General features: G+C 33.1%; 1 protein-coding gene across 1 annotated transcript in view; it reads right to left on the bottom strand.

Moving 5' to 3' along the window:
• The window catches only part of RIMS2 (regulating synaptic membrane exocytosis 2), a 601,046-nt gene that overhangs the window by 135,785 nt on the left and 443,821 nt on the right, over nt 1–21,440 (bottom strand). Inside the window, exon 22 of the mRNA XM_070382789.1 lies at nt 6,055–6,227. Coding sequence (XP_070238890.1) covers nt 6,055–6,227 — 173 coding nt within the window. The remainder of the gene's footprint in view (nt 1–6,054; nt 6,228–21,440) is intronic.

Here is a 21,440-nt window from a genome sequence, read left to right as displayed (position 1 = left end):
GCAATGATTAGGCACAAATGAATTTAATAACAATTTCACTTCAAAAATAAAATATTTGGAATAAATTTAACAAAAGTAGTACAAGGTATGTATCCTGAAAACGATGAAACATCACTGAAAGAAAGTAACATAAGGGAACATCTTTGTGCTCATGGATGAGAAGACAACATTTTCTAAGATGGCAATAATGCCTAAATTGCTCTAATTAAACAATCCCAGTCAAAATCCTAGCTGCTTTTTTTCCCTTCGAAACTGACAAGCTTATCTCAGCATTCATGAGGAAATGTAAGCAACCCAAAAGAGAGGAAGGATACATCATAATCACGTGGTGGGGAGGGATTGTTTTTAAAATGCAAATTCCTGGGCCTTTACAGGATCAAAATTCTAAAAGTCGTAATCAAGCGTTTTTTGTTGTTGTTTTGTTTTGTTTTTTAAGTTCCCTTTTCATCACAATCATAAAACAGGATAGATGTTGCTTGGGTGTATAAGATTTTCAGTGGTATTAACTAGAAGATAGCTTCAATGAGAAGAGGAAAACACAAGCCATCAATAATCCATCAGCTGAACAGCATAATCCATCAGTATGCCCTCTGGGAGAGTTAGCACTGAGACATACTTCCAGAAAACAACAAAAACTCAACCTGATCAATGAAGTATTACAAAAGTCACCTAAATTTTGGAATCATCTGCTAGGTGAGAGAAACATATGTTGAGCTGTTTGTTTTACTGGTGGTTAGCCACAGACCCAGTTATTCCTTGAATTCATGATGAAGACAAATCATTAGTATAACAGAAGATGCTTACTTTCCCTTTGCTGTGTCTTACACTCATCTAAACGAGGAGTGTGAATCATTCATTCATTTATTTGACAAGTGAAAAAAGCCAGGCAAAGTGGCTAGGGACACGTAACAGAATCAGAATGAGAAAACAAGTATTTTAGATTCCTAATCCATAATTATTTTCATAAAACATACTGTTTGCCCTTTAAAGGTCTATAATATGAGTAAATATGTGGTAACATCAAGTTATATCACATAGTCAGGAAAATGTGTTATCACATTTTAACTCTGATCTATAAGTTAGCAGTAGTAAATATTTCATTAACAATTATTCTGCTTGCCCTTTTAAAGACTATAAGAACTTTTTTTGCTAGATAATTGAGATGGTTTCAGTTCGGTTCAGTTCAGTCACTCAGTCGTGTTCGACTTTTTGCGACCCCATGAATTGCAGCACGCCAGGCCTCCCTGTCCATCACCAACTCCCGGAGTTCACTAAAACTCATATAGAGTTAAGTTAAGTCTTAAACTCATGGTTTAAGACTCTTAAAAACAGTTATTCATGAATATTTTGAACTGATGCCATCTTTTTCCTTTGAAAACTTTTCCTACCTCAAGAACATTTTCTTCAGAAAGAGAAAATATACATACCACTTATAGACATGCCTGAGAACTCATTTTCTTTTATTTTTGAAACTTTTAATTTATATTTTGGTCTTACAAATGATCATTTAAAATGACTCTTCTGTAAGAATGTAAAGCATAAAAATTTGCTAAATATCAGATAAATACAAATTTTCAAGGTTTTCTGTATAGTCTTCATTAAAACATGAATCTTTGTGTGAATGTTTCACTTTTACCTAAGACCTTGAATCCATTTTACAATAATGAAGCCATAAAGTTTTTACACAACTATAAACTATATCATTTGTATTAAAAGAAAGCTGAGTAATACAAAAATATGAGATCTGAGGAGCAGGCAATCTGTTGAGGTTCAGGATACCTTATTTAGCTATCTACACAAATTTGTAGATAAACAAGTTTCTTGAATTATTTTTTCTTTGGTCTTATATGCCCCGAACAGAATCTGGAGGGATGGATGAGTAATTTGATCACAAAGCTATCAGTGTTGTTAGTTTTGACAATACTGTACTTTTCAATATTTATTTTTCTATCTTCCACTGCAGATTTACTTAAGATCTCCACTTCTTATGCCAAATTCTTTCACCAAATATCCTTGTGAATATATTTATGCTTCTTGATGAAATTTTTTTGGATATGGAGCTATCCTTAAATATCCATCCACACAAGGCTAAGAAATTACTTGACCTTCAGACTTAGAAATTTAGAACTGCTTGATTTCACTTTTATCCCCAGTTCAAAGTACTCTGCCTGAGAAATTTTGTAAATAAACATTGGTTCATTGAATGATTTTTCATTACCTCTGAAAACTTTTTTCTGGGATAGCCTACCACATATATATATGGTACATAATCAGCAAATGTAGATAGCTATAAAATTTAAAGCATATCCAGGTACACAGATGGGAGAAAAATATTTTAAATGGTAAATCAGATTTTCTAGAAATGATTACTAGACAATCATTAATGATATATGGATATTTAACCAGACCAATCTACCTGTGTGGAAATACAAATAGCTAAATACAAATGTATTATTTATAAGCTACTTTGAAAAATATTATATTCAAATATTTAATGAACTTTTAAAAAATTTACTTTTTGCTATTCATTTTCTACTTGTACATTCAAAAGACTTTAATATGGTAACTATAACACAAACAATATAATTTTGTCTCACACAATGAAATCCAATCACTATAATGAAAATAGCAACTACAGTGGATTTGGTTCATTGCAGTTACTATGTTAATTTTAAATATACCAGCATTGCTATAGATATTAAACTCTGAATTCAGAAAATAATTTTTCTTTTACAAAACTTGGATTACAAGTAAACATCAATGGTGTACTATAGAATAAGAGTACTTTCAATAATGTTGCACAAGCATATTAAATTGTTTTTGTCATTTAAATAATCCATGATTATGTTCATCAACTACCAAAACAAAATGTTACTAGCAGTACTCAGACATATTTTCTCTCGGAATAAAGATTGCTCATTTTATTCTGAGATGTGAAAGCTAATTCAGGACCTTACGCTGCAAAAATTAATTAGTGGCACCAACATTTTCTCACAAATAACTGCAGTTGATACTTTTTGCCATCTTATAGAATATATGTTCCCTAAAGACATCAGCTGGGAGGGACTGGGGGCAGGAGGAGAAAGGGACGACAGAGGATGAGATGGCTGGATGGCATCACTGACTCGATGGACGTGAGTCTGAGTGAACTCCGGGAGGTGGTGATGGACAGGGAGGCCTGGCGTGCTGTGATTCATGGGGTCGCAAAGAGTCGGACACGACTGAGTGACTGAACTGAACTGAACTGAACTGAAAGACATCAGCCTGGCCCTGTGTATTTTCCAGTTCTGCAAGTATTACATAGTTATATTTAAGCAGAGTACAGTGCCTTAAAAGACTCATTGCTAGGACTATACCATCCTTTTCTTTCCTGAATAAAATAATGTGCTTTTATCAAGAAGAAAATGGTGCAGAAATTATTAAAAATCAAGAACTTAAAAATATAACCTCCAAACTTCTACCCACCAAGCCAGATATGCTAACAGAGACTTTGGCAACAGGCACACAGCAAGGGGCTCATATGTTCTGCTTTACACAATTTAAAGAAAGGAAAACACATTAGAGGCCCACATTTTGCTCTGCTTTTTAAAGAAAGGAAACTCTATGTCTCTTTCTAAGGAAATTTTCAAAAACTATTCTCTGTGAATTAATGATGAAATGACCCTATGCCAAATAAGTCAGAAAAATAGTCTTCATTAATAAAGCAATGTAAACAAAGAAAATAGACTTGAAATTACTAGTTCAGATTGGACTCACAAAATATGCCTAACTTAAAACTAACTTTTAGGTTTTGTGTCTGTTACATAGAAACCTTCATAGACCACAGATAGTTAAATATAGCAAACTGAGACAAGAATTGAAGTGTCATAGAATTAGACCACTGAATTGTATACCAAGGGGGTAAACATTTATGATGATTATCTTCTCATTAATTTTGAGTAAAGCATAAATTGAGATTGAATTTATATATAATAAAGCAAAATTTGGCTTGTAATTGGGTGTGCTTATTATGCCAACTTCATAAGAATACAAAATCAAATTCTGAATTGGCCACTAGAAACCCAAATTCCTCCAAACCATACATGCTTTGCCACTCTTAGTCTCAGAGAATTGTAGCTAGGGAAAGCTCATCTCCTCAGGCAGAGAGGTGAAGTCTATGTGTGCTTGGGCTGATGCGACTTTCAGTACAGCACTGTGAAGATGGCTTCATACTTATTAATGCATCACGTCATGAAAATGAAAACACACTTGGCTTTATGCCTTGCTGTTATGTTTTTTTTCCATTTATCCTCTGTTCAAAGTTCCTTCTCTGGCAGTTTTCCAGCTGAATGAATTTCTAACCCAATATGTTTGCCTTCTAACAAGCCCTGAAGCCTCTATCTTTTCTTTTTAAAGGATCAAAGAACACTGTTCTTCACAATTTTTCTCAGGAATTAAAACTACACTAGAACCCACCAGAAAACTATAAGACAAAGGACTTGCTTTTTTATTCGAGGACAGAATAAAGCTTACATTTTGCTACCTATTTTGCCACTCGTTTTAAAAGTTCATTTCTAGTGTATAATATTTCTTGTAGAGCAGGCCACACTTTCCCAGCCCCTTCAGAACCTCACTTTAAAGATTTTTGACTCTACAAATTGGGAAGATATACAGTATTTCACGCTAAAAAAAATGGAAAGGGAAATTTACTTTAGATTTACCTAGTCAAAAAGGATTAAAAAACCCAATTAAATCATACTGAGAGCTAGTGTATACAAATTGAAGACTGGTTAATAAATCAATCTGTTTGATAGTAACTTGTCAACACATTAATTGGTTGTATTAGAAGCTAAATAGATAAAATGCAAGAAAATAAACCCAATGCAAATGGCAAAATAGGATTAAGAGAAAGGACATAACTAATGGGAAATGTCTATAAAAATAAGCAAATTTTACCTGTCATCATCTTGTGAGAATTGCTTTTGCAAATCCTCTTTATTCCACTGTTCTTTTTCTTTCCCTTGCTCAGGTATATCTGGTGTTTTTTCCTCATCTCCTGATTCTCTGTTTTTCTCCTTATTACACATGTTTGTAATGTCTTTCCCTTTCTCATTCTCATTAGTTCTTTCTTCCTTTACCTCTTCCTCCGCATGAACTATCTCTTCATGCTTATCCCCTTCTTTCCCTCCCTCTTCTAGTCCCTTTGGCCTTTTGAAAGCAACACAAATTGAAGGCATGCAAATAAACACAAAAAAGAAAGAAAATGTTAAGAAAAAAAATACATACAAAATTAAATAGAAAAGTAATGAAAATTACTAAAACATAGGTAAAAATTACATCTTTTAAGCATCGAAAACGTTTTTTCCAGTGTATAACAGAGAAGCACTATGTAAGCAACAGTTAAACCAAAATTGCTTTTTTAAGTTGTGTTTTCCTGTTACAAAGTTGCCTGGAAAAAAGTTGTGGTCTCCCCATTACTGATTTTTGTTTTGTTTTGATCCAATAGGAGTTAAAAAAAAAAAAAAAAACTAATTTAGCTTAGATGCCCATAAAGTCTATAGATGAGGTGATAAATGAAAATTATACTAACATACATTTATAAATTTTTTGGAGAAACTTCCATACATTTATAAAAGTTTCAGGAGGACAAGAGAGCATCCTCCACAAAAAGTAATGTTGTGTTTTCTTAATCATTGAAATGTATTCATCACCTTCCAGTATGATTTTTCATATTCCTTAGAATATTAAAAACATTCAAGTCTTCATTTAACCATCCCTTTAATCTCAGTAAAAATACAACAACAGAATTACTTTTTCAATAATAAACATGAAAAATAGCTAATGATACTATTTCAAATAATCTAGCAAGAAAATTATTATAAGTTCTACAAAACTTTTCTGTGTGAAAAAAGTATGAAATGTAGACCAAAATATAATAAAAAGTAATCACAGAAGTTGTTTGTCTTCATGATATATATTAACCATTTAGAAGGAAAGGATTTTACATTTATCCAAAGAAAAATAAAGATATTCTAAAACATGTTTAGAATTTCCTTCTTAAAGCCCCCTACTCACCTGATTTTCTTGTTTCCTCTTGGCCGTTCTGATTGGACAGACATGTAGCTTGTGCTGCTGAAACGAGAAGCACTACTAGTCCTGGAAACCGCAGATATATCACTTACGTCACTGTCCGAAGATTTAGTGGAAATATTATCTGCCCCTCTATGAGGATCCCATCCCGATCGGTACTGTTAACACAGATTGACAAACACGCAGAAGTTGTCAGTATTACCACACAAAGCAATTACTCGCTTCTCCTATTTCAGCACTTTAATTGTCCACAGAGGATACTGCAAAACCCCACTCAGTTGCATATAAAACAAAAGTGAATGGCAATTATCCTAAAAGAAAAATTCAATTTATATGAAACCCTTGTTTTCAGTAAAGTCAATTAGAGCTTTTTCACCACACCCCAATGAAGGCCATTAAAACAGTTTCACAAGAGCAATGGCCTCAGGGAAGAACATTTGGGCAAAATCTGGGAAATAAATATTTGGCTTAATATTAGGAAGCAAATTTTTTTAAATTTTTGAATAAAATTTTTTTAAAAGCATGATGAAGTTGCCACTGTAACTTATGAAAACCAAATTTAATAGCATAAATTTTCTCTTAAATCCATTATGCTTCAGTGAAAACCTAGAGGTAATACAAAATCTAATTATTAAAACACTAACTTTTTAAAGAAAGGCCAAGAGAAAAGAGAAAGTTTAATTTCTGAGTGGTTGCTGGAATTTTGATGAATCCTAGAAATACTAGAAAAAGTCATTATTATTTATGATAATTCAAACTTCCTGGAACTGAAATATTCAGATGATTATCTGGCACAGCCAGGGTACAGGGTGTTCAAATATTCTGGTAGACTGAAAACCATCATAGAGGCTTTATGTTAATGACATATGGAATGTAAAAAAAGGATAGATTTTGAAGTCTTGAAAACCTGGAGTAAGGAAAACTATTACTAGCTGGGTAAACTTGAGCAAATTATTTCACCTTTAAAATCCTGTTTATAAAATAATAGGGAAAATAATGTCTTCCTTGCAGCATTGTTTTGTTCCTTGCGGCACTGTTTTGAAAATCAGAAATAATACATGCCTGGTATATGGCATAATACAAAATAATGCAGCCAGTACCTGATGGCTATTATTGGGCTAAGAGACTATCCGCTAATGGATTTTTCTTTGTTAATATCCACTTAAATATAATGGTAAAAATTCTTACCTGGTGAATTTCTTAATGGAGATTTTTTAAACCACAGATACTGGCAATATTAACAAATCATTACAATGATGATTATCTTATGCAAACCATTACTGTGACTTGAATAATCATTACCTAATAAATAATCCTATATGGGTAATAATTCACTGAAAATATTAGCTAGATAAAAATATTTTGGTAAAGCAAGTTGAATGGCAATAGTATATAGCATAAATAAATTAATTTAAATTTAAATCTAAATTAATTAGATCAATTCAACTGATCTGTTTCTCCCCCTCAACCCCTCCATCTCTCCCAGTATTCTGTTATATATTTTTGAGTTAATAACTGATCCATTTCTAAATGTAAAATATAAGAATTATTTCGAAGGTCCATAAAATGTTATAATCAAATCCTTTATCTGAAATATATAAATTAGGTAAAATATGGCCTTTCTAAATCCACTCTAACTTTTGACTTTGTTGGAATTCTTGATTATAAAAAATACAGTAAAATTATTTAAAAAATCATTGTCTTTTTCCCAGGAAATATCTATGTAAATAGAACTATTATATTTGATTTTAAAAGAAAGTCTATTTATTTACAATGTATTTATTTAGAGAACATTCAGTCCATGATATTCTTTTTTTTCAAACTAAAGTCATTTTAAAATAATGAAAACAATTTACTTTAAATGACAATGTTTTCATCATTGCCCAGAATAACATTTCAATGGATGGATCCAACATTATCTATGTAAAGCAGTGTATTAAACATAAATAAATAAATAAATAAATATATATATACACACACATCCACACACAAATAACTAGTATATACTGGCTAGCATAGATAATGCTGGATACACACATATATGGATTTTTTCCATGAAATTTATTAAAAGTAAATTTGACCTCAAATGGAAGAATTTCATTTTATTTATATATTTTTGGGATACTTCATATATATTAAAAATGGACAAAGAAACTTTTCAATATTATTAAATTGTTCAATAGATACTATATTATATTGGTGGAACTTTACTTTCTCATTCTTTTAATTTATAATAAAAAAAGAGGAACATACTGCTATTTATATGTTTAAAAATAATTTATCATTGAATAGAAAAGCAATTTTTTTTGGTTTTTACTTATGGGATTATTTATTATCAAAGTTCAAATGATAAGCCATAACTTTTAACTCAGGAACTATTAAGGTATAACCATTAAAAGCACATGCTCTGCAATGACATTGAATCACTAGTATGAATCCTGGTTACATAAATTATTAGGTTTGTGATCTTGGGCCAATTGCATCTATGAGTTTCAGCTTTTTATCTGTTAAAATATGGAGAACAATCACACCCAATTCCCAGGTTCCCCGCAAGGATGAAGTAAGATAATGCACATAAAGCACTTAGCGCAACACTGAACACCTAGAAGTGCTTAATAAGTGACAAATGATGACATGGATGATGATGATGGTTACAGAGCAGCTAAACACTGGCTTAGTACCAATTCCAGGAATATATTTACCAAAAGAGTTATCAGGTGAAATACCCAACAGGAAGTTTATTATCTTAAAACTGCTCTAAGCTACAACAAAAATATAACTATTTCTATGTATAAGAGATTCATTTCAGAAAACATATTTATACAGCAGATGAAATATTAAATCAAACGTTCTGACTGACTCTTGGTATGTCCTCAGGCCTCATCTTTCACATTTGGCTGGGTTCACTTATATCCCATCACCTCACAGGGAACTACTGATTCTCAACTTATTTGACTTTTGTATTTTAGTAGTTAGGATTCTGACTTTGCAGCTTCTAGCCTTTGTCTCTTTAGGTCATCAAGGGTTTTGATCCTGATGTTATGATTCATAGGTGCAGACGGGCCAGCCAAAGGCTTGAAAAAAATTTTTTTAAACGCATATGGTATACACAGCACATATCTTTGGCTAAGACCTCTCAGATAATCTAGTTTGCTGAGCTAAAATTTTGGATAAGCAAAATTTAAAGAAAGATAAGATTCCACACACTATAGTTTTATGCCTTTATATAATTCATCACAAGCTACCTTTTGTTATAGGTATGTGTGTCTATTCATATTTAATTTTCAAACCTTCTATTAGAATATGAGCTCTGAAAAGCCAGAATAATATCCTCCTTATCTTTGTAACTCTCTTAGCACCTAAGAGTCAAAGATTTCATTTAAAATCTAAGGTTTAGTTTTTTTAACCAGTAAAATAAGGATAAATCTCATTTTCAGAGTTCTTCTGAGGGGTAAGAGAAATAACATAATCAAAATACCCAATAGCATGCTTAGCACACAGCAGTTGTTCACTTCCAGCACCTAAAGCAGCAGGTCTAAATAAAAAAACACTGAATGGATTAGTTTAAGTACAGAAAGACTACAAATTAGCTAAGAGGTCAAGTTTGATGATGACTTTGCTGCCTCAATGAGGCCTGCACCAAATGCATTTCTCTATTCTAGTAACTGAGCATGTTTACCTTTGGGATATAGCTCAGGTTTCTATTACAAATAGACACATGATAAACAGAATAAGAAATTTGGAAAGTAAGAAACAATAGAAAAAAATTTATAAGTAAAACTTCAGAAGGACATATTTTTAATACATTTAGAATATAACATCTTCATGTATACAATTCCCCAAAACACCCAAATCATCAATTATTTGACCTACCACGGGAGTTTACTTTTAAAGTCATCCAATCTTTTTGCTTTTCCAAAAGTATGATAAATGAAAGTTATTTAATTTATATAATTTAAAAGTGAGACAGAAGCAGCCAAATTATTACACCAAGGTAATGAGTTATGAATGTGAATAAGTTCCTTTAGGAAATGGTTGATATTGCTTTGGCACTATACAATAAATAATGTCTTAAATGACTAGCATGTATTAGTTTACAGCTGACAGATGAAAAATAGATGACGTGCTCATCATTATCTTTAATGGAACAAAAACAAAGAAGGTTTACTGCATAGGATTACAGGATCTCAGCTGAAAACTGTGCTGACTGGAGATCATTAAAGTCTTGGACTACAGTGAAGAAGCTTTTCCTGACAACATTTTGATGTTTTGTACAGTACTATTAAGCAGATCATAAACTAGAAAAATTTACAGGAAATTATTCTCGAGGATGTTCCAGACTCTAGAGTTCTTAAGTGGCCTGGAAAAGTTAATGTTCTCCCTATTTATCTAAATCAGTGGAAAGAAACAGAATATCAGCAGAGCTCTACTGCACGGAAAGTTATTATCAAATTTTTATAATAATATTCCTGAGGAAAAAACCCTCAAATTTCTAAGATGAAATTTTCATTGTCTCCAGTATATTCAAGTTCTTAAATTAGTAATTTCCTTGTTTGATTTCTCTGCAGCATCTCAGCAACTCATATCATTTGAGCTTTGTATATGAACTTCTATGAGATTCCTGAAGCATTGCTTGTCTTCAGTTTATTGAATCTCACTGTAAAACTATAATCTCTTGTATAAAACGCTAGCCTGAGAATTGGTTATGGCAAAATACTGGGAAGCAATAAAGTCCAAGCTTGAAGAAAAATGTTTTAGATCATCAAGAAATATTTGGAGGAATATTCATATCATATTCAGAGATAAAACATGAATAGGTTAAATGGTAGGGAAAAATTGGGGCAAACAAAATCTGTGAAAGAGAAGAGGGAAGCTGAAGTTGTAGGCAGGGCTCTTGATACTGGTCGGGGGATCTAGAGGACACAGGAACAGAGTAGAGGAACTCTTGGCACTGTGGTAAATTAAGCAATCACAAGAGCAAGAAGATGCTCTTATTTGCATCACCTTATTTTCATTTCATGTAATAATTCAGAGTGGATGCTTTTGTTAGTACCACACCTGTAGGTACTCTCTTTTTAAGGAACTATTTCTAGATGTTCTTTTTTCTGTCCAAAATTCTCATCATTGTCTGATTTGAATGTTGCACTGTGCAAAAATCAGTCAATAGATCATTTTGTCTAGATAGGACTTCTAAAGAAGTTTGTGTGATAAATCCTCTGCTTTGGAGGGAGAAGACAATGAGGAAGGGCCAGAGAAAACTGAGCAATAATTTAAGATTTAACTTTGTAAACAGTACCCTGCAAATGAAATCCCAGCTAGAAAACTCTTAATTTCTTTCAAGAGAATTGATCATTGCGTTGAGTGCTCCTAAACTACTTTATTCATGCCTTTCTTACACTTTTATCATGTTTCTGTTTCTCCATGTCTCTGTCTCTTTCCTATCTATCTATCTACCTTCTACCTATCATTTTTTCTTGCTAGATTATAAATTCCTTGAGGAGAATTATTGTCATATTGATTTTAGTATTCCCATTATCTAGATCAGTAATGCCTAACTAGGAACTCAATGAATTTTTAATGAATAGAAGTGAATGGAATGGTTATTTTATCTGGGCTATATCCTGAGGTACTGTCTCCAATATAAAGTATCAAATTGGAGAATAAAGTGAAAAAGTCAAAGTGTTAGTTGCTCAGTCACGTCCGACTCTTTGCATCCCCGTGTACTATAGCCCACCAGGCTCCTTTGTCCATGGGATTCTCCAGGCAATAATCCTGGAGTGGGTTGCCATGTCCTCCTCCAGGGGATCTTCCTGACCCAGGGATCAAACCTGGGTCTTCTGCATTGCAGGCAGATTCTTTACTATCTGAGCCACCAGGGAAGCCCAAGTCAGAGTATAAACTACTGTAATGAGAGCTGAATAGAGTTTAGGCAGTTAATCCTTTCATTCTCTGTAATGGGTATGGATAGGAAGTGGTGTGCTGATACATGTTTAACAATCAGCTATCCAAAAGGGAAAAATTCTGATTTACAGAGTTGGCTGACTTCTGAGAACAAATACTCCCACTATGGCTGATTTCCCCAGGTGGCGCTAGTGGTTAAGAACCTGCCTGACGATGCAGGAGACTTAACCCTGTGTTTGATCCCTGCGTCGGGAAGACCCCCTGGAGAAGGGACCGGCAACCCACTTCAGTATTCTTGCCTGGAGAATCTTATGGGCAGAGGGGCCTGGAGGGTACAGTCCATGGGGTCACAGAGTCAGACACGACTGAAGTGACGTAGCAGGCATGACTGATCTCAAGTTACCAACCAAGTGGTCACTGAATGAGAGGTTGGTGCATACCACCAGGGGTGGGGGTCTAGAAATAAATGCACTTTGTAGGACTCCCAAAGACATGATAGGAGACAAGAAGTTAAGGACAATAAGATATCGTATCTGCAAATTACTCGTCTTGTGAAAGATGGAATAAGAATAGCTTAAGGTAAAGAAACGCAGTTGTGGACAGAGTAGCCATTAGCTTGGAGGCCAAGACTTACTAAAGAGCCGCTACTCTTGGTCTGAAAGAAACTGATAAGTTTCTTGGAGAATTTGTAGAGGAAGAATTAATACTAGTAGTCATGATGACTTTCCCAAAGACTTGGTTCTGTGAGAATTCTGTATCTGTTAGGAATCAGTGTTTCCTTGAGAAACCTCATCCTGTATTTACTTTCACTGATTCCTCACAATTTTCAGAGATGGAAATGCTAGTTCTGCGATGAAATCCAGGTTTAGAAATCTTATGTGGCTGTAGAGCTTGTGCTTTTGCCTTTAACAAATGCATTTGCCATTTTCTTCCTCAGGATCCGTAACTCTTCCCCCATTCTAACCTATTACTTATTAGAACTGTTCTCAAAAACAGACATCAAAAATATCCTAATTACCAGCCAGTAGTGTCTCTTTAGTTTTCTTTGTTTTTGATTTTGTTATTACATCTAATGCTATTGAAGTCCAGTCCTCTCTTCCTGAAGCTTTTCCATAACGGCTTCTCAAATAATGTCACTCATGGCTTCTCCCCTATCTCTCTATTCATTCTTAATCTCTTTTGCTGGCTTTACTTTTTCTTACTTGATTTTAAATTACACTTTTCAAAAAACGTCAATCTTTAGCCTTCTTTTCTTTTCACTATATATATTCCCACAGAATGATATAATCTATTATCTACTCAGGTAATGATTAAAAATCTTTATCTTTTACCTTTCACTTCTCTCCCAGGCTTCAGACTTGTATTTCCAGATGCTAACAGGACATTTCCCATATGTTGTTTTGTAGGTATATCAAATTTAATGTGGCCAAAACCAAATTTATTCCCTTTCACCCCTAACCAGGTTTTCTTGTATCTTTTATATTCCCTCTATTATTTAATAGGCTCAATAACCAACTAAAACCTAGAAATCTAGTGAGTTATTTTTGACTTCTCTTTGTCCAAAATTCCCCATTCTAATAAATCAGAATGTCTTGATATTTAGGTACTTGGGGCTTATGAATGGATCCTTGTCTTTTTAAAAAAATTTGTTTATTTTTAATTGGAGGATAATTGCTTTATAATGTTGAATTGGTTTCTGCCACATGAATCAGCCATAGGTATACATATGTCTCCTCCCACACCTTGAACCTCCCTCCCCACCTTCAACTCCTCTAGGTTGTCATAGCACCAGGTTTGACCTCCCTGCATCATACAGCAAATTCCCACTGGCTATCTATTTTACTTATGGTAATGTATCTGACTCAATGCTTCTCCAAGTCCTCAGATTAGAAGCTTGTAAGATCTAGCTAGAATTAATAAATAATCATAAGGAAACTCTTCTTAGCCATCAGAATTTCTGATATCTGTCCTTTGTAAATATCTTTAAATATTACATGACTCATTATATAATTTTTGCAGAATATTTATGTATTTTATTAGGACACAGGATACAGATATTACAGATACTGTAATCTGTAACATCCCAAAAGTTGTAACAGAAATAAGACATGAGAATTTAGCAGTAGGATAATGATCCTGGGAATCTGTAGCAGGAAGAAAAATTTTTAAAAAGTAATGGATTGAAGATATGAAGCAGGGCTCCCTTTCAAATATTAATTAGGTCCTATCAGGGAGGGAAGTGGGAGGCATAAACTGGGAAACTGGGATACACATATAAACACAACTATATAGAATATATAATTAATAGCCTATTGAATAATACAAGAAACTCTATTTAATACTCTGTAATGATCTATATGGGAACAGAATCTTTAAAAAAGTGTATATATGTGTATATATAACTCACCCACTTTGCTACACAGTGGAAACTAACATAACACTGTAAATCAACTATAAAAGAAAAAAAAGTAAGTAATAAAGTAATTCAAGGTATTTGCATTTTAAGAGAATCAGACTAAGTAATAGACTGAATAGTACTGAAAAAGCTAAAAGGGCTTGATAATTGCCTTGACTCATCAAATTTAGGCATGAGTGTGTGAGTGAGTGAAGTCGCTCAGTGGTGTCCGACTCTTTGCGACCCCATTGACTGTAGCCCCCCAGGCTCCTCCGTCCACGGGATTCTCCAGGCAAGAATACTGGAGTGGGTTGCCATTTCCTTCTCCAGGGGCTCATCAAATTTAGGCATAGGGCAGATATAATTGCATTCTGTTGAAAATCTGGAAGAGGCCCACTACACGTATTTTTTTCTGTGAGAAGATAGTGAAGGATCACTTGGGTTTGGATGAAGATCATTTTGGATGGAGGCAACAATCAAACATGGGAAGGAATAACAATTATGTCTAGCTTGGACTATACCAATAGCCTCTGGCTGGGACTCCTTAACAAGGACTTAAATGGATCCTTTTCAAATCTGTTGTAATTATACCATCAGAGTTATATGCAAAAAACACAAATTTGTTTGTATTTGTGACTTTTTCAAAAATCTTCAAAGACCATAATTGTAAAGGAGAACATTCTAGATTTTTAACTGAGAGATTTAAAGCTCTCCACAATCTGGTCCCAAGCAATTTTTCCATTCTTACCTTCTAATATGTATCCCATTTTGTTTAATATTACTATTCTAAAGAACTATTAGCTGTTCCTTAAACATAGCTTGTGTTCATATGCTTTTTTTTTTAATTAATTTTTTTTTTTTTACTTTAAAATATTGTATTGGTTTTGCCGTACATCAACATGAATCTGCTATGGATGTACACGTGTTCCCCATCCTGGACCCCCCTCCCACCTCCCTCCCCGTACCATCCCTCTGGGTCAATGTTCATAGGCTTTTATGTTATAACTTTGCATAAGGACATGTCTGTCCTTCACCTCATATATTATTCTGTAATGTATTCCCAGATTTCTTTAAGCCAAATTAATATTTCTCTTTTATTCTTCTTTTGCATGGTTTACTTTTATTATATTACTTAATATAACCTATTTTCTATGAGTAATACTTATGTCCATGTGATTCCCTGATTTGATTATGAACTCTTAGATGGGAAGGACTACCCCTGCCTGCCTTTGCCTTTGGAGAAGAAAATGGCAACCCACTCTAGTATTCTTGCCTGGAAAATCCCAGGGACAGAGGAGCTTGGAGGCTATAGTCCATGGGGTCACAGAGGGTCAGACACGACTGAGTGACTGAGCACGCACACATGCCTCTGCCTCTTCTCCCACCCTCTATTTGTGTCATCCTCTCTCTTCTGTTTTTCATTTTTTCCTTCCTTTTCCCCTCCTTCCATTATTCCTGCCTCCTTCACTTGGTCCTTGATTTTTTTAAAAATTATTATTTACTTGTTTCTCTGATAATTTTTTCTTTTAATGTTGCAAAACCAGAATTCACTTATAGCTGACCAGCTTTAGAAACACCCCAGGTATGCAGTTCAGTAACAGGAAAGAGAAAGTTTCTAAATGTCCCTTGAGATCACAAGATACGTTCAGACATAAAAAAGAGGACTCACACAACCACACTTTAAAAAAAAAAAAGCCCAAGAAAGGTATTTGATATTAAAAGCATACTTTTAGTTATTCACACATCACTGATTCATTCAAAAAAAATAACAATATTTTAAAGCTGGAAGTGACCTCAGAGAAGATGTAATATACTTTCCTTATTTTATAGATGAGAAAATTTAGAGACCAAGAAGTCAAATGAATTGACTAAGCTCATAAAACTTGTTAGTATTAGACTTTCTATTTTCATTAAAAAAAAATTTGCGAGCTACAATTTCACATTTAATAGGATACAAGGCAAGCATATTCAGAATCGAACCACTTAAAAAAATTCACATACTGTTTTCTTCTTTAAGTATATACTTTAAAATAAAGATTTTCTTTTCTGAAATTTTGAAAACTATATAAAATGACATGTAAAATCAGAATACAAAGCCAGCATGCAAATACTACAACACTTATAATTTATGTACTTATAACTATACTTCGATGAATTTTAAACAAGTAAAACTTTTAAATAATAAAAAATCACACAAACATATTTTATATCATATTGAAATAACACCTTCACATTCCATTGAAAATTCAAATAATTTTGTTTTTTGGGGCAAAAACTGAAAATGGGCTTAAGAAATAACTTGTTCTGTGATGGATTCATTTTGATATTTGGCAAAACTAATACAATTATGTAAAGTTTAAAAATAAAATAAAATTAAAAAAAAAAAAAAAAAACCCCAAGAAACTTTTTAGGCAAAAAAAAAAAAAAGAAATAACTTGTTCTAATGTGACTGAACCCTGAAGACTGTTAACCTTGGGGGGTGAATATGCCTAGTCATGAAAATGACCTGAAAAGGGCCAATCATAAAATCACAGACATTTTCTTTATTAGTACAAAAGTTATATTAAACTGGCGGGTAATGTTTTATCCATCAGAATGGAGTTCAACTGTCAGGTTTTTCTTATTACTCCCATCTCATTTGTTATAATAAATAACAAGAATAGCTACCATTATGGGCATTCCCACATGCCAGGGTGAATTCTGTATACTTTTACATATAATATTTCTACCTCATAAAATTATCACCAGCTAAAAGTTCCTTTTCTTGTATCAGTTACATTCTGAGGTTAGCTACATTATTTTTAGACTGGAGTATTATTTTATTATCTTCAAAAGTGATGAAATAGAAATTATCAAAATTCTATGCTTAGGAAAACATTAGTAAATTAACTTTGCTAATAAATAATATCTGTAATCCTCACAACTGATGAAAAATTATAAATTTTTGTGCTCATGAAGAAAGTTTTTACATAATAAAATTATAGATATGTTCAAATTATAATTAGCCAAATTAAACTGATATTAGAGATATGGAGGATTGCATGCTGCCCTAGCTAACTGAGTGCCTTAACTGAGTAAATGTTTTAAGTCTCACTTCAAACTTAGTTATAATTTATTTCATGTGAAATATGAGATAAAAACATTACACACATAAATTTATTCTCTAAATCATAATTATTACACAATAAGTTAGTTAAAAATTTCAATCATTTGTGAGAATACATTAAGTAAAGAGCCTGACACTGATCAGAGATTACTGAATCAATAAAGGAGACAACAGTAGATAAAGAAAATGAAATATAAAAAAAAATCTAGTCCAAATCTAATTTTGAAGATTAGGCTATGAGATTAAATGATTTGCTTAGTTAGTGAGGAAGTTGCCTAAAACCCATGTGTTAATACCTAATGATTTTTTTTCTATGCAGCCTCCAAAGTACATTTACAGATAACAAGGTTCCCTCAATTTGTACAGAGGAAAAAGCTGGGTTGTGAAGAACTCTTGGGCAATTTACCCAATGTCTTAGCGCATAACTGGTAGAATCAAAATTAGAACCCTAGTCTTCCAAATTTTTCTGAGTATTCTTTTTCTATGATTAACTCCAGACAGAAACCAATAATCATATATCCATTAGAAAATTTGTTTTTAACTCTTAGGTAATAACCTACCCACACTCTCTCCAGAAATGTGTTTCTTGTCCCTGCTTTTCTGTGGAGAGTCTACAAAGATGAGTAAACTACATATCCATTCTTAAGAAGTGTATAGTTTAATAAAAAGGTGTGAAAAAAGCATCATATAAGACAGGATATATGTATTTTAAGAAGTGATAAGTGCCATGGTTGGTTCATAAGGTTTATATGTTTTCATATCTCTGTTGTTTTGAATATTCTTCTACTTGTAATTTTTATATGACTATACGTAACCCTTTTAAATTATATGAAATTTGAGTTGGAAAGAATGTTTTTGCCCTATTTGTCACATTTCCTTTTTTCCTTATTTCCCGTATCCTCCTTGATTCTATAGAGCAAGATCTCTCACCCCTTGGTGACCCGTATCTTTCATCCCTTGTATCCTCTGTAGGGCGTCCCGAGTTGTTCACAAGCCAGCAAGCCCGCAGGTCTTATGAAAGCAAAGGCATACATTTCTATTTTTGCTGAAGGTAAAAGAAAAATGTTTCCCTCTTGTGTTCTTTGGAAATATACTGAAAGAAATTATGCTCTTAGCAATAGCAGCTATTGTCCACAGGTTGACCCTTTTACCAGCAAGTAGCCAGATGCAATTTATTTAAAATTCTTTCTATATTTACTAAAAAAGGGAGAAATAAATGACAGTTCCTTCTGTAATCCTGTAGTGTTCTTTAATACATAAGTTGGTTCTACTCATCTCAAATGACTTCTTCATAATTAAAAAAAAAAATCTATTTTATACTTCCTGAACTGACATGTGGTTTTCCTGGCCTGACATGTGATTAAACAATAGGGGGTAGCAATTCACAAATAAAATGCAAAGAAAGAGGACACATGTTTAAATGTCTGCCTCAGAAAACATCTAAAATTTAAATGTGGTCTTATAACCAAAGGAAAATAATTTTTAAAATGAACTTGCAAACAGAATATTTCATATCCTAGGATGTGAGAAGGTAGTTGGAAAAACAGAGAACAGTGAACACAATTTTAAGAAATCAAAAAGTCTGAAACAAAATAGCTATAGTTTGTTGCCTAAAAACCCATATTTACATTACAATAAAATATGCTTTCATAATGCATTAAGGTAATAAACTAAATATTATTAACTACTTTGTAGAGATATATTGTAACTAAACTGCATATCCTCAAAGTTCATATGTTGTAGTGCTAACTTCTAGTATCTCAGAATGTGACTGTTTTGGAGATAAAGCCTTTAAAGAAGTGATTAAGGTAAAATGAGGTCACACTGGTAGGCCTTAACCCAATATGACTGGAACACAGACACAACAGAAGGATGACCCTATGAGGACATAGCAAGAGGATGGCCATCCCCAACCCAAAGAGAAATAACTTGAAAGAAATCAAACCTGCCAATACTTTAATCTTGGACTTCTAGTCTCCAGACTGTAAGAAATTTAATTTCTGTTGTTTAAACAACCTAGTCTTGACATTTTGTTATGGCAGCCCTATCAAATTAACATAAGATGTAAAGAAAAAAGAAACTTAAAGTTAGAAACTTTTACATTCAAAGATTATTCACAGATAAAAATATAAAAATTCTAAATTTCTACTATTAAGTTTTTAACTGTAGGTCTGTTAGATAAAGTGAGGTATATTGGTACCTATAAGATGAGGAAGAAATAAACAGTTGTTACTTCCATCAGTTAAAATATGGAGGAGAGAAATTTTCCTTTGGCTCAGAGCTTTAAGGATGTGTGTGTATGTATAGACATATACACAGAATTAAATTATCTATAAATGTAATTTTATCTCTCTGTTTTTAAAGTTGAAGTACATTCCAGCTGGCTAAAGAGTAGACATGACAAGAATAATAATTTGAGGCAGATCAAAAGTTAACTAACCTGATAAGAATGAGAGAACCCAAATCACTTTTTATGCTTTTTAGATTATCATTAATTTTTACACTTTTCCTTCCTTCCTACTCCCATATTTTTTGGGATTATTTTAGAGATATACTAATCTATATCTAGTATATTGTTGATGGCAACAAATATAGACCTGGGTAAGAGCAAGGTCTCTGTTGAAAATGATTTCTCTTTTTCTCTTTCTTCCCTATCACCATCATCATCATCATCCCACCATCATCATACTATAGCTAACATCTCCTTTTTCCTTAGGGCTTCCCCTGTGGCTCAGCTGGTAAAGAATCTGCCTATAATACAGGAGACCTGGGGTTTGATCCCTGGGTTGGGAAGATCCCCTGGAGAAGGGAAAGGCTTAAGAGTTATACATACAGATTCAATCTTGAAAACAACCCTTTGAGGTAGGTATTATTATTAGCACCCTGTGGTAATTTTGCTAAAGAGTGTGAAGCTAACTTATTGCAAGGTTATGCAGAAATGAGCACAACTAGAGAAAATTGAAAGTAGAATAGACATTTAGAGAAACGGTATGTTTTAGTGAAGAAATCCAGGTGCAGCCACTAGCATTCTCCCTGACATCTTCATCAGTAAGTGATAAGATTTCTTGACCTAGTTTGGGATGGAAACTTTAAGTAGGTGATCTTAATTCTGATTTTAAAAAAATGAAACCATTTTCCTGGACATCTGGCTAGACTAAGCCTAGCAGTTTTTTTGTTGTTGTTGTTTTTTTTAATGTGAATCCTACTTCCGTTTATAAAACGGTTATACAGCTTATTCCAAGAAAGGATACTTCATTACTTCCTGTAAGACACCTTCACTTATTCCTTGAGGACCTCACAGAGTAGAGACTGGGTTACTAAAATCACTCTTAATTAGAATTCTCTTGCTCTATGTATCAGATGATTCCATCTAATGCTGGTACAATGGTGTCTGTTTCATACAAATATCAGGTTCTCTGTGTAGCTTAAGAATCAGTGATGCAGCAGCTCTTCTTCCAGTGGGCACCCAGCCCAGATCAATTATACTATTGTTGGCCGGTGTCGTGTGCTACCAGAAACTCAACTTTTCCATTTATCTATAAAGAAAAGTTCCCTATCATTTTATTTTAATCGCTGCTATAAAATTATATCTTTCATTTCTTCACCTTCAATAAATATATGTATTTTCATATATCATCTTAGGGATTTGTATAAGGCTACCTAATCTACATTTTAAAATTTACTTTTTATAAATTTGGCTTTTCAGTTTTCAGATCCATTTATGTCACTGCTGTTACAGAGTATTTCTTTTAAAATACCTATAGCCATATTTCACCCATTAATCAACTTTCCAAGAACCAGTCAGGCTCATTCAAAGTCAACCTTGATAACATCATTTCTGAATTTCAGTAATTTAGTCTGTAATTTCTCATCATATGTTCTGTGCTCTTTTTGTCTATATATCCTTTGAAGATTCATAAATTATTTCTCCTTAAATTTTATTTTTTGGGGGGATCTCTGCTGCTTTAA

The sequence above is a fragment of the Bos mutus genome, chromosome 14, assembly GCF_027580195.1.
Source record: "Bos mutus isolate GX-2022 chromosome 14, NWIPB_WYAK_1.1, whole genome shotgun sequence".
Lineage (NCBI taxonomy): Eukaryota > Metazoa > Chordata > Mammalia > Artiodactyla > Bovidae > Bos > Bos mutus.
Note: the sequence above shows the minus strand (reverse complement) of the source record. Positions and strands in the feature narration are given on the sequence as shown.